This window comes from Lagenorhynchus albirostris, chromosome 19 (assembly GCF_949774975.1).
Source record: "Lagenorhynchus albirostris chromosome 19, mLagAlb1.1, whole genome shotgun sequence".
Classification (NCBI taxonomy): domain Eukaryota; kingdom Metazoa; phylum Chordata; class Mammalia; order Artiodactyla; family Delphinidae; genus Lagenorhynchus; species Lagenorhynchus albirostris.
The window spans coordinates 59404742-59420172 of NC_083113.1; the positions used below are offsets into that span (position 1 = coordinate 59404742).

Genomic DNA, 15431 nt, shown 5'->3' on the forward strand with positions numbered 1-15431 from the left:
AGTTACCCCCAGACAATAGTCCCATGGGGGAGATGTAGCCATAAATGGGGCCGTTTTAGTGGGTGGTGTGACCAGGATTGAAGGCAAGATGGGGTGGGTGTGGCAGTGAGCAGAAACCTGCAGGACGGGTAGAGTTCCCCGTGCTACGCACACCTGTACGTGCAAAGGCCCTGGGGTGGCACAGAGAGGGGACAGGAGGAGAGCCCTGCAGGGCTGGGACTGGGGGGTGGAGATCCTACACAGACGGTGGGGGGCTCCTCACTGTGGACCCCCATCCCCAGAATGTGCCCGTCCCCCCCGGCTGACCACAAGCCCCCAGTAAGCCTCGTCCTCTGAGACCCGCTGGCCTGTGTCCCTTTGCCCAGCGGCAGCCCCTTGGGGTCACGGGGCTGTGCAGTGAGGAGGAGGCTAGGCTAGCAGGACTTGAAACCAAGGCAGGGGCTACCGTCACCCGCAGGTGCCCCGGGGCAGCAGGCGGGGTGGAGGCTCAGGGCCTGGGCTCTGGCGCTCTGTTCACAGCTGTTACTGTCTCTACCCTCACCGTCACCGTAAGTGTTTAGTGCTGCGGCCAGCGTTCACCCCGGCCTGTCCCCGCCCGGGCTCCTGCCCTTTCTGAGCCTTGGTTTCCGCATCTGTAACGGGGCGCCAGCCCCTCCGAGGGCCCAGGGAGTGGCGAGGGGCCCCCCATCACCACCACCGTCATCGGGTGCTGCGTGCTAATGGGGGCCACGCTCTCCAAAGGGCTAGCGGCTGGTTACTGGTGGACTTTGCCCTGGGGAGCCGGGCCTCTTATCTGATCTGGGAGCTGGGCTGCACGGGGTGGGGGCGGGGGCGGGACTGGGGAGGAGCTGGAAAAAAACAGCCGGGGTTGCACCTGGCACAGGCCTCAGTGATAACGCGCCGATGGGCGCGATAAGACGGCAGGAGCAATGTCTGCCTGTCGGGCGGGCCCGGTGCGGCTCCCGCGCAGTGGCTGGAGCTCGGATGCCAGCCGCGTTGATTTATAGCCAAAAATAATAGGACTTTTATACCATGTGATTGATTTATTCGATGTTAATCACGGCCCTTATCGCGGGTATTAATAATCTGCCGGGCACGTGACGTCACCAAGGGGGGGCTTTTACGGGCGCTCATCGATTGGGGGCCGTGGTGGTTATCGGGCCCAGCGGGGAAGGCAAATATGCCCTTTGGGCTGGAATTGGGTGCGGGGCCTGGCGGAGGAGCCCCCAGCTGCCGGCCGAGGAGACCAGGGATCCGGGCCACGCGTGTGCCTACTGGCCTGGGCGTGCCGGGCGGGCAGCTATCGCTGCCGCAGTTAATAAGGGGCTGAGGGCTTTTCACGGCCAAAAATGAAGGGGGAGAAACGGAGATGTCTGACGGCGCCCCCTGAGAGCAAGCTGGTGGGGGGAGGGTGGTGGCCGGAACTGTGCCACGTGCTCACCCACCTGGGCCTCAGTATCCCTCCCGGCCACAGGCTGGGGTGGGCGGGCAACTCGGTGCCCCGAGGCTCAGTAGAACCTTCTGGTGTTTTCCTTCCTGCAGATGCTACTCCTCCACCCCCACCGCTACCACCCGCCCCCACGTCCCCAGGAGGCTCTGAGGAGACGGAGGGTCCGGAGCCAGAGACGAGGCTGGAGGAGGAAGAGGCCAGCAGCCCCTGGAGCGGGCCAGGTAAGCGCGCCTGTGTCCGGGGTCTGGCGGCCTTGTCTCTCCAGGGCAGCCCTGGGGCCCAGCCTTCTGGGGGTCCTGGGAGCTGGCCACCCTGACAGCACGGGTGCAGCAGGCCCAGGTCTGTCCTGTTGCAAAGTCCAGCCAGCCTGTGGGCTTCCCTGGAGGTGGGCGCCAAGCTGTGCCGGTGCTCAGGGCTAAACCCCAGGCCCCTAGCAGCAGATACGCCTCTGAGGCCTCCCTGGAGGTGGGCGCCAAGCTGTGCCGGTGCTCAGGGCTAAACCCCAGGCCCCTAGCAGCAGATACGCCTCTGAGGCCTCCCTGGAGGTGGGCGCCAAGCTGTGCCGGTGCTCAGGGCTAAACCCCAGGCCCCTAGCAGCAGATACGCCTCTGAGGCCTCCCTGGAGGTGGGAATGCGAGTCTGGAGCGGCCCGAGTACCTGCGCCTTCCCAGCCCAGCTAGGGGCTCAAGCCTGTGTGGGTGGAGAGGACCCACCCCTGTGGTGGCTGCAGTGCGTGGCGGGGGCCGGAGGCCGTTCCAAGCCACCGGGTCCTGGATCAGGAGTGTCTTTGAAGGCGGTTTCGTGCTCCCAGCACTGCCCCACCCCCGCTTGTAGCTGGAATTCTGACCTTGGAGGGCCCACCAGATGTGTTGTGCCCACGGCTCCCCGCTTCCACCGACGTGTGAGTATAGGGCAGGCTGGGCGTGTCGGCTGTTGTCATGCTTCCTAAGTACAAGTGACGCGGCTGAGGGGAACCGGGGCAGTTCGGAGGGGTCCTGGGAGCTGCTGGGTGAAGGAGGGAGGGCGTGGTCCTCGGGAACAGAGGGAGAGAATGGAGGTTGCGCACTCAGGCCGGGCGCACGTGCACGTAGCAAGCACACATCGAGCACCTGCTGTGTCCCCGAGGTACAGCTCTGAGCAAACAGGGTCCTCAGAGAGCTGTGATGACACAAATGCAGTCAGTGGCCAGTGGAAAGGAGGCACGTGGCAAGGGCCTCATCTTGCCGGGGGGTCAGGGAGACCACACCAGGGCAGAGAGGACCCCCATGGTCTCCCAGGGGTGTCAGAGATGGCCTCCTGCCAGGTTCAATTTGAGTGGCCATGTGGACCCTTCATCAGGATCCCAAAGTGTCAAGGAAAGAGTGCTGGGATTGATTAGTGATGTCTGCGTGGCACCAAGGAGATGAGGTGGCACGTGTGCCTTCTGGTCCCCCTGCTGATTTAACACACCTCTTCCTACAGTAGGTAGGTGTCTGAGGCCCAGAGAGGGAGGGATGGGCCTGGTGGTCCCAGCCTAGATGGTGACCCCAGACCACTGGGAAACAGTCTACTGCCAGCGTCTCCCACCTGCATGGGCCATGGTGCTGCCTGGGAGTGCAGCATCCTGGGTCAGACAGGCTGGGGGTCCCCTCTGCTGCCCCAGGACGGGAGTGGGGCTTAGCACAGGGACACCGCTGCCCTCCGGATGGACTCGGCCGCCCCCCACCCCACTTCAGTGACTCAGTGACAGGCAGGGGAGGGGCCCCAAGGGCCCTGGCAGGGACGTCCTCTCCTCACAAGGAGCACCTGGCCAGGGACAGGTCATGTGTGTATGAGCCAGCCCCTCACAGCCCGGTCGGGCACAGCTGAGCCAGATACCCACCTGCCGGGGCTGGGCCATTCCGCACACAGGGGACGGTGCTGTGGGACTGGTGCCCGTGGTCAGACCGCTCTGCTGCCTCCGTTTCCCCAGCTCTAGGACAGGGTAACGAGGAAGCACCCAGAGACGCTGGCTCAGCGCTGCCTCGGCCCGTGGCGCGCACATTCCAGGGACCGCCTGGTGCCGGTGGGCCCTGATCGGCCGCTGGGCAGGCGGGGGGCTGAGAGAGCAGCTGCTGGATAGGGTGACCGTGGGGAGGCATGTGCGAGGCGGTCCTCACACCAGCCCCTCGAGGCAGGGGTGAGGCGACCCTCCCCTTTACGGAGAGATCCAGGCACGGAGCAACTAAAGGGTCTGTCCACGTCACCACCCGCGAGGGGGCACAGCCAGGATGCAGACCCGCCGCCTGGTTCTGGAGCTCAGGCAGCAAGTGTGTAGACGCCAGCCTCAGCTGTCCTCCGGTCGGTCCCCGCCCACCCTGCGGACTTAGTATCACCGTCGCCGTTTTACAGATGGGAAGGCAGAGGCCCCTGGAGATTGGAACCTGGGCCCGGAGTGGCCGCGGGGGCCGTGGCTTGGGTGGGTGCACCCAGGAGCTTCCTGCGCTATTTGCGTCCTCGGGGGCTGGGGGGCTCCCTATCGGCCCCCACAGATAGGAATTTCTGTGCAGTGGGCAGCGATGGCCCGATAAGCAGCCTCCGGCCAACCGCCGTGGTGGCCGCCCCCTATCAGACCCCAAACAGGCCACACTTATCACCCGGCCGGGAAGCCAGAGAGGCCCCGTGGGCTCTTATCTCACAGGGGCCGCCGTGCTGGCGATAGGGTGGCAGGCTTGCCTGGGTCGCCGTCCCCAAGGGCAGTGCCCAGCCCGGGAACCGGCGGGGGGACAGGGGTGTCCAGCGGGGCCTTCGCTGCAGGTCCTGGTGCCCTGCGAGCTTCCCCGGCCCCTTTCCCTTCGCTGTCCCTCTGGGCCCCGCCCCTTCGTGTCTCCTCCCACCCCACCCTCTGAGTTTGTCTTTTGATCTCCACTTGCCCCTCCTGCCCCGTCCCCCATGGGGAAAAGTGCAGCCCTGGGGACCCGACCTGTGCCTGGGGGCACCCCCACCTTTCCCTCTGGGATGGCGGGCTGGTCTGGACCACAGGGCACCCTGTGCCGTCTGGCTTTGAGGAGTGACTGGGCCCCAAGCCTCGGTTTCCCATGTGAGCTGCGTGAGGGGAGGCCCTGGAGGCCAGGGCTCGCACACACCTTGTGCCGCCCCTGCAGTTGGTCGCCCCCATCTCGCCTTTCTGGCCACTGTCTGCTGGCCAAGACTTGGCTTGTGAGTGAGACCCATCGCCCGGGGAGGGTGCTGACACTGCAGGGTCCCAGGGGCAGGTGACATCAGCCCGGCAGAGAGGCTGGGTCTCAGTGCCTCTCTGCAGCTGCATGGTGGGTGCAGCGCAGCTGCCCTGCCTACAGCAGTCAAGGCCCCGAGCAGGTGGCCACAAAGACCCCCAGGAGATACCACACGGCACCAGGCAGCAGGGAGGCCTCCCAGCCCCTGTCCTCCCAGGGGGCTCTCGACACGCGCTGCAGACACAGCGAGGTCCTGGACCCTTGAGGGCTTTGTAAACACGAGAGTGCGGGTGTGCAAGGGGCCTGTTCTCTCCGGGCCTTGTTACTGTCCCCACGCTAGCTCCCTCCTCCCACCTGTGACCCGGCGACCCCAGAGCTCCCGACCCAGGCTGGGATGTGGTCAGTGTCGTGGTCACTTTTGGACGTTGTGACCATCATCAGGTCACGAGCTGCCGGCGGCCAGTTCTCAAGTGTGACTTCAAGTGGGAACCACCCCCACCCCAGCAGTGCTGAGAGGCCGGAGCCAGCCTGCCTGCCTGCCTGGGCTGGGGTCCAGCTTTGCTGAGCGACTGTGGGCTGGTTACTCGACCTCTCTGGGCCTCAGTTTCCTCATCTGTACAAATGGGACGCAGGGCAGAGCAGCTCCCCACTCAGTCCCGTCATCTTGCCCTGGTGGCCCGGGTGCCTGTGGGTAGGGGAGGGGACGTGTAGGCAGGTTCCAGGGAGAAGCTGCTCTCTGACACCAGAATTCCGCTGTCGAGCAGGAAGGCACCGCAGCCCCTTGGCCAGCTGAGCACGTGGCCATGGAGCGGGGAAGGGAGGGTCCGCCTCTCATGCCCCTACTGGTGATGGGCACCTTGGCCCAGGGGTCCCCACTGACGGTCAGGAACCCGGGATCCAGGCTGGGTCAGAGACCGCTTGGCCTCGGAGATGTCACCTCCCTCCTCTGAGCAGTTTGGGCAGCAGCCGCTATGTGGGTGGGTGAGGCTGGAGCAGAGGCTACGGTGCAGGGTGAACGCCTGCTGCCTCGGGAGAGGCCGGGGCGCCCTGCGTCCTCATGGAGCCCAAACGCCACCGGCGAGCCAACCGTGGACTGGGTGGGAAGGCAGGGGTCCTAGACGGAAAGGTGACCCTGAGGGGCCTGAGGGCACGAGGTCCGCGTGGACGTGGGCGTGGAGAGTGCCGGGCAGAAGCACAGCCCACACCAGGCTCCCGGGGGACTGAGCAGGGTGCCAGGTGGGCGGGGGGGTTGGTCCCGAGGGAGATGGGGGTCCCCTCGGGTTGCCTCAGGGAAAGTGGATGAGAGCAGAGCGGGGGACCCACCCCCGGCTGAGGGTCTGTGGGGAATGGCCCGCCATGGGCAGGGGGCTGCCCTGCCCGGCCCTACCCGGCCCTCATCTTCCCTTGAGCCGCTGGCTGGAGTGTGAAGGGAGAGGGGTTGGGCAGCAGGGACCCGGAGAGCTGGGTATTTTTATCTTTGAAATGACCTTGTGCGCTCGAGGGGCTGGCTGTTTAAAATTCTGATATGCAGATGGCTGAGAGCTAGAATCTGAAATCCCCAAGGCGCATCTGGGAGGGTAGTTGCCACTGCCTTAGCTCTGTGGTCCCCGGTGCCCTCTGCCCATCAGGGTGCGCGGCCCCCAGTGACCCGCTGCCCCCTCTGTCTCCACACTTGACATCCAGAAAAAGCAGAGGGTCGTGCAGACAGGCAGCCCCCACAAGGGCTGAGAGCCCTGAGGGTCCCTTCCGACTGTGGGGTCCTGAGCCTGTCACCTACCTCATGACCCCCGTCGGAGCCTCTGTCCAGTGGCAGTCACCATGACCTCAGGCTCCTGGCCAGGTCATGAGAAAACGGAGGGAGGGCAGTGAATGGACGCTAGGCCTGGGTTTGGGGCCCCAGGCCTGGGTTTGGGGCCCCAGGGGTCCGGGAGCCTCCTCTGCAGCCAGATCTCGTGGGGGGTCCCCTCCCCCAGGGACTTGCCTGGGGTGGACCAAGCAGGTGTCACTCCTCTGCCCTCCCCACCCCACTGTGTCCCGCACAGGGGAGGTGGGAACGAGCACACATCCATCCAGGTCTCTGACAGCTTGTCTGGGAGGCAACGTGGTTCAGACATCCCGAGTTCAGGGCTGTCCACTGGGGGTGCCGTGCGGAGCTGGGGAGCAAGGTGATGAACCCAGGGGGCCCACAGGGGCTCTCCATTGGCTCTGAGGGCTAGTCAAGTGGCCTGGGCTCCACAGGTCCAGGAAAGAAGGGGGTGGCCAGTCCTGTGACCTGGCTGTGTGATCAGAGCCCCAGGACTGGGGTCCCCTTCACCTGTAAGTGTCTCAGGGCCTGGAACTCTTTCCTGGTGACCACTGTTTACAGAACAAATTTCAACTGACTGAACATCAGGTATCACCTTTTTTTTTTTTTTTAATTTTATTTACTTTTGGCTGTGTTGGGTCTTCGTTGCTGTGCGCGGGCTTTCTCTAGTTGCGGCGAGTGGGGGCTACTCTTCGTTGCCGTGTGTGGGCTTCTCATTGCGGTGGCTTCTCTTGTTGTGGAGCACGGGCTCTAGGCATGTGGGCTCAGTAGTTGTAGCACGCAGTCTCAGTAGTTGTGGCTCACGGGCTCTAGAGCACAGGCTCAGTAGTTGTGGCGCACGGGCTTAGTTGCTCCACAGCATGTGGGATCTTCCCGGACCAGGGCTTGAACCCATGTCCCCTGCATTTTGCGGCGGATTCTTAACCAGTGCGCCACCAGGGAAGCCCTAGGTGTCACCTTCTTTTGTCTCAGCTTCATCCTAGGCCCTAGAGGCAGAGATGGGAAGGCTGGCCATGTCCCCACTCACTGCACGTCAGCAGAGGGGACAGCCAGGTGGTCGGGCCAGGACAGCACCGTAGGTGGGCCCCCCCACCCCCAAGGATAAACTGGAGTGGGCCAAGGGTGTTCGGGCAAGGAGCTGGCAGGCGCAAAGGCCCTGAGGTTTGGACGGCATGGGCGTGGCTGGACCATTAGACGCTGGAACGGGGTTGGGGAGAGATGAGACAGGGCACAAATGGCTCAGAGTTTGGGCTCAATGCCATGGACCGTAGGGAGACGCCTCCGTTTTCTTGGCTGTAAAATGGGGCGTGGGGTGTTAAGTGGGACGTTTGGTCAGCTGCCTTGCAGAGAGTGGGTTAGTGGGCGAGAACCTCCAGGCGCACGGGGAGGCGGGCAGCTGGTGGGAGGGGCCAGAGGATGCATCCGCGCCGTTTCCTGCCTGGGGACTGGCGCCCGCTCCACCCCCCACGCCCCCCGCGCCGGGGTTCCGGGTTCCGAGGGCCTGCTGGAGGCTGGGGATCCTCACGCCGGGAGCGTGAGCAAGGGCGATGGGCTGCTATCTGGGCTGCACTCGGTTGACTAATCTCGCCGCCTGGTGTTTCTATGCAAACCTCAAGGTTTGTTATCGGGCGGTGGGCGGGCAGCTGAGGCAGGACGGCCTGTCCTGATGGACAGCTGGGGAGATGGGCCGATACGGCTTGGCCGCGCGTCCCCTCCCGCCAGCTCAGCATGTGTGGGTGGGAAAAATCATTTCAGCTATTTCACGTTATCACTGGGCCTGGCATTGCGGCCCCATAGGCCTGTTTATCTTAGATTAGCGGGCGGGGGGGGGGGGCGGTGAGGGGCACAGGAGGGGGCGATGGTGGATGGCAGGGTTCAGCCTGGGGTCAGACCCAGCAGCTGTGTCAGGAGCCACCTCTTCTCGGTACCCCAGGGAAGGGGGTCCAGCCCAGATGTCCCCCGAGGGCCATGTTCCTTGAAAACCCGCAGGGGGCCCTCCGCGCATCCTGACCCCCCACCCCGACAGCTGAGCAGACCAAGACTCCCGGAGCTGGGGGGGTCCTAGGGAGGGGCCGTGTGTGCCCGCAGTCGGCCTTCCTTCCCAGGTGTTTACTGAGCACCTACTGCGGGCGGAAGTGGCAGGTGTGTTGTGTGGTGGCACGGGCCGTAGAAACAAGGAGTGTGGGGTGTACAGCCCAGGGGCGGGCAAGAGCAGGAGGTCGTTTATTCACTCCATAAACACTTGTGTTTTAAGCGCCTGCTCGGTACCAGCAGGGTCCAGGCCCCCAGAGAGCTGTTGTTCTCATCAGGGGGACAGAGACTAAGTAATAGAGAAGTGAAAATGTCCCCCGTCCGAGGAGGGGAGGCTCGGAATAAAGGGGGGCAGTTCTGAGTAGGGTGTCCTGAGCCTCATGTGGGCAAAGACCAGAAAAGGGAGGGGAACCAGCTGCCTCCTGGGGACAGTGTACCAGGCGAGGGCCCGGCCTAGGCGAGAGCCCTGAGGCCAGGGTGGGCCCGGCTGGGGCGAGGAGGGAGGGGGTGGGCTCAGAGAGGGGAGGATCCCGTCTGTAGGTGGTTGTCCTGGAAGTGGGGTTCGGGGGTTACGGGCTTCAGCCAGCGTGGGCCGAGGGTGAGCGACGGATACCTCGGCTGCCTGCTGTCTCCTGGGCCCTGAGCTCTTCCATGACACCCTCTCCAGCCCCTCCCCGGAGCGTCGGTCCCCAGGCCAGGGTAGGGGCCCAAACCCCGGCCAGCATCCACCACCAAAGCTCAGAGCTGCCCCCCTCTCCGAGCAGGGCCGTGTGGGGCAGAGCTCCCAGGCCGAGGCCGAGGTGGGGACCGAGAGCCCGCGGCCTCTCCTTCACGGCTGGCCTGGCCTGCACGGATGCCATGTCCTGCGCTGCCCAGTGGGCACCAGGGGCCCAGGCACCGGGCCACACACGGCACCCCAGAAGGGCCCTGAGCAGAGGGGCCTCCGCTCCCTGTACCCTGAGGGGCTGCTGAAGCCGTGGCCTCCCCCGTGGTCGGGCTGCTGACCCCTCAGCCCTGGGCAGTCCCCTCGCTGCGGTTAGCAGTTCTTCACCCTGGAGGTGCTGACCGCCCGGCACCATCAGCCTGGCCAGTGGGGAGCCGCCCTTTGGCCCAGTTCTGACTTCAGCGTCTGCCCCTGACGAAGGCCTGGGCGTCGGGGTCAGGTGGGGGCCAGGACCCATGAGAGGGGCAGGTGGTCAGCGGGCCGCTCTTCAGCGACACTCAGCCGCCGTCCTGTCAGACTCCCCTGCCGTGGAGCCCGTTCTGCTCGCTCACTTGCAGTTTCATTTATTGAGCACCTACTGTGTGCTGGTCCCTGCGGATGCAGCCAGCCGCTGCCCTCCAGGAGCCACGGCCCAAGCAGAGAATGGTCAGCCGGGGCACAGAGGCTAAGCAAGGAATGTGACTGAGAAGTGCAGGGGGTGGCGAGCCCCTCCCCCTCGGGGATTTGCACCGAGAGCTCAGTGGCGGGGGGGGGGGCAGCCCTGCGGACACCTGGGAAAACTGCCTGCATGGCCAGCGCAAAGGCCCAGTGGTGAGACCATGGGGGGTGACCTGGGGGCAGCGGGAGGGCTGGTTGCCGCATGGTGAGTGGACTGTAGGGGCTCAAGGGTGGACCTGGGACCTGTGAAACGGGTGAGACGGGAACGTGGCAGCCGGTGCTGTGCTCACCGCATTTCACATGTGGGCACTGAGGCCCAGAGAGGTTCGGGGCAACTGAGCAGGGCCGGAGCCCACAGTCCCGCCCCCCAGCCCCGCCCCACGGGGTTCTCCCGGGTCCCCACTGTCCTGGCGGCGGCTGGGGGCCGATGCCTGGCCTCCTGCCCCGCGCTGCCCGCTGACCTCACCGCCTTCCGGGAGTGGCTATCTGCGGCCGTGGGCGCTAATCGAGCCGCTTCCTCCTCCGCCCTCCACCGGCTTCCTGCCCGGGCCGCCCCCCCAGGCTGGGCGTCTGAGCGTCCGCCTTTGCCCCACCAGGGCCTCCCAGACATCAGGGGGTGCAGGTCTGCCCAGCCCCACCTGGGAGCCTCTGGAGATGGCCGCCCCCTCTGGAAGTTTCCTTCCCAGTCGTCCTCCTGGGCCCAAGCTCAGACTCACCGTGGCCCGGCCGTGCGGCCTGGGACCCATCGGCGTCCCTCCCTACCGTTGCCTCCCTGGTGGAAAGCCCACGGGTGCACACGTGGGGGGACCTGGGATGACAGGCTGGCCTTCACGGCAGGTGGTCACGGCCACTCTGCTCTGTCGCCTTTGTCGGTGCCGTTGCCAGTGCGGACGGGTTCTCTTCCCAGGACCAGGGCGGGCACTGCTGCTGGCGCTGTCCCCAGGGCTTGCGCGGTCCCGGTTACTGGGGCCAGTACGGTCACCCTTGCCCCTGGTACCGTCCCCAGCACTGTTACCGTCCCGCTACTCCGGGCTGGCAGGGCCCTCGCCACTGGTGCCGGGGCAGACCTGGCTTCTAGCTGTCACCGCTCCCTCTGGGGTCCTCGGGGCCGCGGCGCCCTCTCTGGGCTCGGGCTGCTCTCCTGTGGGACGGGGACAGGACGTTCAGGCTGTCTGGAGGAACCGGATGGGCAGGGCAGCGGGGGGACGGGGGGTGGCAGCGTGTGCGTTGCGGCGGCCCCCTCCAAGCACGCGCGGGGTCCCACAGCCCCAGCTGGGGCGTATCGGGGTCCGGGGCCCACCGCCGGGGTTCTGGGCTCCGTCTGTCACGGGATCTCCCTGAAGCTCAGGGCGCGGGCGGCTCTGCCGGGCCCACCTGACAGGTGAGGAGACCGAGGCTGGGCGAGCTGAGAGTGTCTCCCAGACCCGGGACGGGAGCCGCCCGGCCCGGCCCCTGATGTGATGCTGTCCCCTGAGCCCCCACCCCGTGCGGCGCTGGGCTCCTCATTTATTTATTTATTTGTTATTAGGCCTCTATCTCTGCGCGTAACTTCTTATTTCCTCACCGCATGTTTCCATTACGGCGGCGGTGGATGCAGCCGATAAGATCGGTCCCTGGAGATGGGACAAAGGGGCCGCCATCGGCTTGAGGGCTGGTCATATCCTGCCCGAAAGGGCCGAGCGGGGCCTGAAATGAGCGATGCTATCGGGGGCTTATTGTGTGTTGGCGGGGGGGGCGTCCTGCCTCCTTGGCCACCCCCTCCCCCTGCAGGCGGAGCCTCTGTGGCCACCCCTCCTTGGCCCCATCCCCCCACAGCACGCCCCAGCCCCCGTGCCTCGGGCAGATGGCCCTGGCATCCACCCGGCTGTCCCAGGTCCACCCGTGGTCTCTGTGGGGCTGGGAGCTGCTGGGTGCAACAGGCACCAGGCCGTCCACCCCCAGCCCCGCGAGCGCTCACACACGTCCAGGTGCTCAGGCTGGAGCTGCCCGAGCCCCTCAGGGTGCTGAGATGCCCCTGCCTTGACTCAGCAGTTCAGCTTCTAGGAATTTACCCCCGAAAAATCATCTCAGCGCGGACAGGCGTAGGGTGGTGGGGACGGACATCACAGCCGTGTGGAAGATAGCAAGCCATTTATTTTTTTATTTCTGCTCTGGTCGGCAGAATTTCTCCAAGAAAGGGGAGAAATGATTCTAAAGGAAGCAAATTGCGCGCAGATACCCGTGCTGCTTTGCGCGTGCGTGCGCCTTCCCACAAACACCAGATCCGGGGCTGACGTTGGTGCAGCCCCACCGCCGCCCACCACCTTCCCTGGTTCCTGGGCCCTGGCCCCTGAAGGCCCGGGACCTTGCTGGGTCCCAGAGGGCAGGAGCAGTGACCTTGGCGGGTGACAGCACCGGGTCCCGAGGCTGAGACCCTGGCGGTGGCGGCACAGTGCTCGATCGAGGGCCCAGTGGGGGAGCCCTGGGTGTTCCTGGGCAGGAGGGAGCTGTGTCTGGGGTGGGGACCAGCCTGGGCCCGGTCTGTCCTCCAAGCCTCCTGTTCCCGGGCCCCTGCCCAAGCATTATTCCTCCTTATCTCCCCCTGAAGGGGCAGGAAGGACAGAGCACTGGACAGGGGTCGGGGGCCTGGACTTGAACTCAGTCACCCCATCGCACTGTGTGGCCAGGTCCCCTCTGACCCTCGGTCTCCTCGTCTGTGAAGGCGGGGAATAACCACCCCTTAGGGCATGTGGTGGTTTGAGGACTAAGTCATCAGTGCCCTGAGAGCAGGTGTCTGCTGGTTCCACACGCTACAGTGAGCGCGCACGGCTTACGAGAGGGGCTTTAGCACTTCCCTCGTGCTGGTCCTCCTCAGGGGCCCTGGGGCCCAGTTAGAGCCGTGGCACCTTGGGCAGGACGTAGCGCCCGCCGGGCTCGGCCTCCTTTGTGGGTGGAGCAGCCAGCGTGCTCATAAAGGATCCGCAGGAGTTCAGGGCCCATCACGTTCTCTGGAAGGAGCTTCTTATTCCCTCAAGGGCCGGTCCTGCGGGGTGGTGCAGTGGCAGGACATTCTCGATGGTGTTGGCCAACCGCAGTGCCCGCTGCTGCCCCTTGGGCGGGGGTAGGACGGGACTGGCCCGAGGCTGGGGGCAGCGCCGAGGTCCTGGCAGCGGCAGGGCGGGGCACCCTCCCTTTACCCCCTTGACCACCCGGCCTCCACCCAGACCCTCGCTTGCCCTCATGCCCACCCTTCCTGCCCATCTGCAGCAGAGAGACGACGCTCCGAGGGACAGGAGGGTGGGGCCCGGGGACACAGGGAGCAGGGTGGGCCGCCGGGCCAGCTGGGAGGCGGTGAGCTGGAGGCTGACCGGAAGGAAGGGCCCTCGGTGGCGGTGGCGGTGGCGGTGGCGTTGGCTCCTGGAAAAACAGGGTAGGGGCCGGGAGGCCCAGGCTGATAGGAGCCTGATAAGCTACTTGCACAGGAGGTGTTTTCTTTACCTTATCTCACCGGTCCTGCTTCCAGCCCACCCTCCAGGACCAGGCTGGGCTGGGGAGAGCCAGGGGCCCCCACCCATCCCTGTTCTCAGTCCGCAGGGTCTCCCAAGACCAAAGGGCCAGGGGCTGCAGGGCCCTCCGCCCACTTCACAGGTGGGAAGGCTAAGGCCAGGGACCCAGGGCGCCTTTTGTTATTTAAGCTTTTTGAGAAGGCTGGAGAGACCTCAAGGCCTCCCATTTTGAGGCCCCCGAGGAGCCGCGGTGCTCAGGCTCCGTGGGACGGGGGGCAAGGCTCTGACCCGGGTGGGGATGGTGAAGGGGCCGTCAGAAACCTGGTGTGGGGCTGGGCCCATGCTGCGCTGTTGGCTATCCCCAGGCGGTCCCAGCTCCACCATTAGCTGGGGCCAGGGTTCAGCCCGATAAAGACAGGCTGTTGTTCTGTGTCAAAAAATCAATAATCCCCGGCGATGTCCCAGTGATAGGAGGAGAAGTTCACGGCACCAGCTGGCGGGGGCGGAGGGGGGCGGGCAGGGCCAGGGCTCCAGAACCTGGGGGCCGCCCGCCCTGCCCGGCCATTACCCGGCTGGCTGGTGGGGCCGAGCCACGGTGGACTCCAGGCCCAGGGCGCAGCGTGTCCTCCTCCTTGCCCACCCCCCATGCCGCCTCTTTGCAGATGGGAAGCTGGAGCCCGAGGTGAGGCTCTGGGCCTCTGTGCGTCCCGGTGTCAGGGGAGGTGAGAGCAGACAGGAGGAGGACCGCCCCTGCCCGCCCCCTGCCCAGCCCAGCAGGACCAGATGCCCCTTCTCCCAGGCCTGTGGCTCGTCAGCAGGGCCCGGGCGTCCAGCCCCAGTTCCGCGTCTGGCCAGTGTCCTCCAGACTCAGGTGCTCACGGGGGTCCACTGGGCCCAGGCGCTTTTAGGACACAGCCGGCTGACAGCGACCCTGGCCCAAGGGGCTGACATTCTAGCGGAGAGACTGGGAGTCAGTAGAATACACACGCGGGCTCCACGGTGCTGGACGCGGTAGCAGCTCAGGGCACCGCAAGCCGGCAGAGGTGGGGAGGGCTCGGCAGCCGATGGCGGCGCCCCAGTGCACGCGTGAGGGGACTCGGGAACACAGGTCCAGCCAGGGCGTGCCCCCAGAGGGCCCTCCCCAGCCCGGGCCCTGTGACAGGCACCGTGCCTAGCGCCCATTGGCCCACGTTGGGCCGGCCGCAGTGCCGCCCTGCCAGCCCCCTCTGCCGTCGGCTCCAGGAACCTCGCCTGCCTGCCGGCTCCACCCCACGCTCGGGCTGCCCCGTGTGACGCAGCCACCGGGCAGAGCCTGGCAGGAGAGGGGAGGCTGACAGGCAGCAGGTGTGGGGGCAGGTGTGTCCCACCCCGAGGGAGGGCCTTGAGAGGCTCTCTCGGGTCTGAGCTCTGGAACCCTCTGCAGTGCAGCCCCTGCCACCGGCCACTGTGAGTGCAGGGTCTGTGGGCAACTTCTTAGGAAGGACGTTCTGGGCTCGAAGCCCTTTGAAAACCTCTGGCCTGGAATGAGAAGGCCACCCCGTCCAGGCAGGCTCAGGCTCTGCACAGCCTGCCCGGCCCGGAACTCAGGGGGCTGGGTGCCGGCAGAGGGCACCAGGGCCAGCAGAGAGGCGGGAGACTTCCCCAGGCGGCGGTAGGACCAGGGACATCCAGGGGCCGCTGGGGGCAGCTCCCAGGAACGTCCTCTCCTCTAACGTTCCCCGTCAGGGAAATGGGCGTCCGTCCATCTTGGTCACGGTCACAGCTCCAGAGCCGGGCCCTCAGTAACATAAACAGCACAACAGTGATGGGGCGAGCTTGGCCGCAGGACGGGCGCGGGCTGGGGCGGCGTCCTAGGGAGAGGTGCTCACCGTCCGAGGGCAGCAGCAGGTCGCGGCCCTGCAGGAACCAGAGCCTGGCTCGGCCGTGGCGTCCGCTTCCCCCAACGAGGCCAGAGATCCCAGGCCATACGTGACATCGGGTATTTAACCTGTGACAGCCAATCCCCATTTTCATGTGTGCCCTCAACTCATAGCTCCCCGCCCCCTCCAGCTTCCTCTCCCAATTCTGGCCCTCCTGCCAGGGTCCG

General features: G+C 65.8%; 1 protein-coding gene across 2 annotated transcripts in view; it reads left to right on the forward strand.

Annotated features, from left to right (window-relative positions):
- Positions 1 to 15431, forward strand: part of ZFPM1 (zinc finger protein, FOG family member 1) — a 67731-nt gene that overhangs the window by 26745 nt on the left and 25555 nt on the right. For both annotated transcript variants that reach the window (XM_060131370.1, XM_060131369.1), the window contains exon 3: positions 1543 to 1671. In XM_060131370.1, the coding sequence (XP_059987353.1) occupies positions 1543 to 1671 (129 nt within the window). The remainder of the gene's footprint in view (positions 1 to 1542; positions 1672 to 15431) is intronic.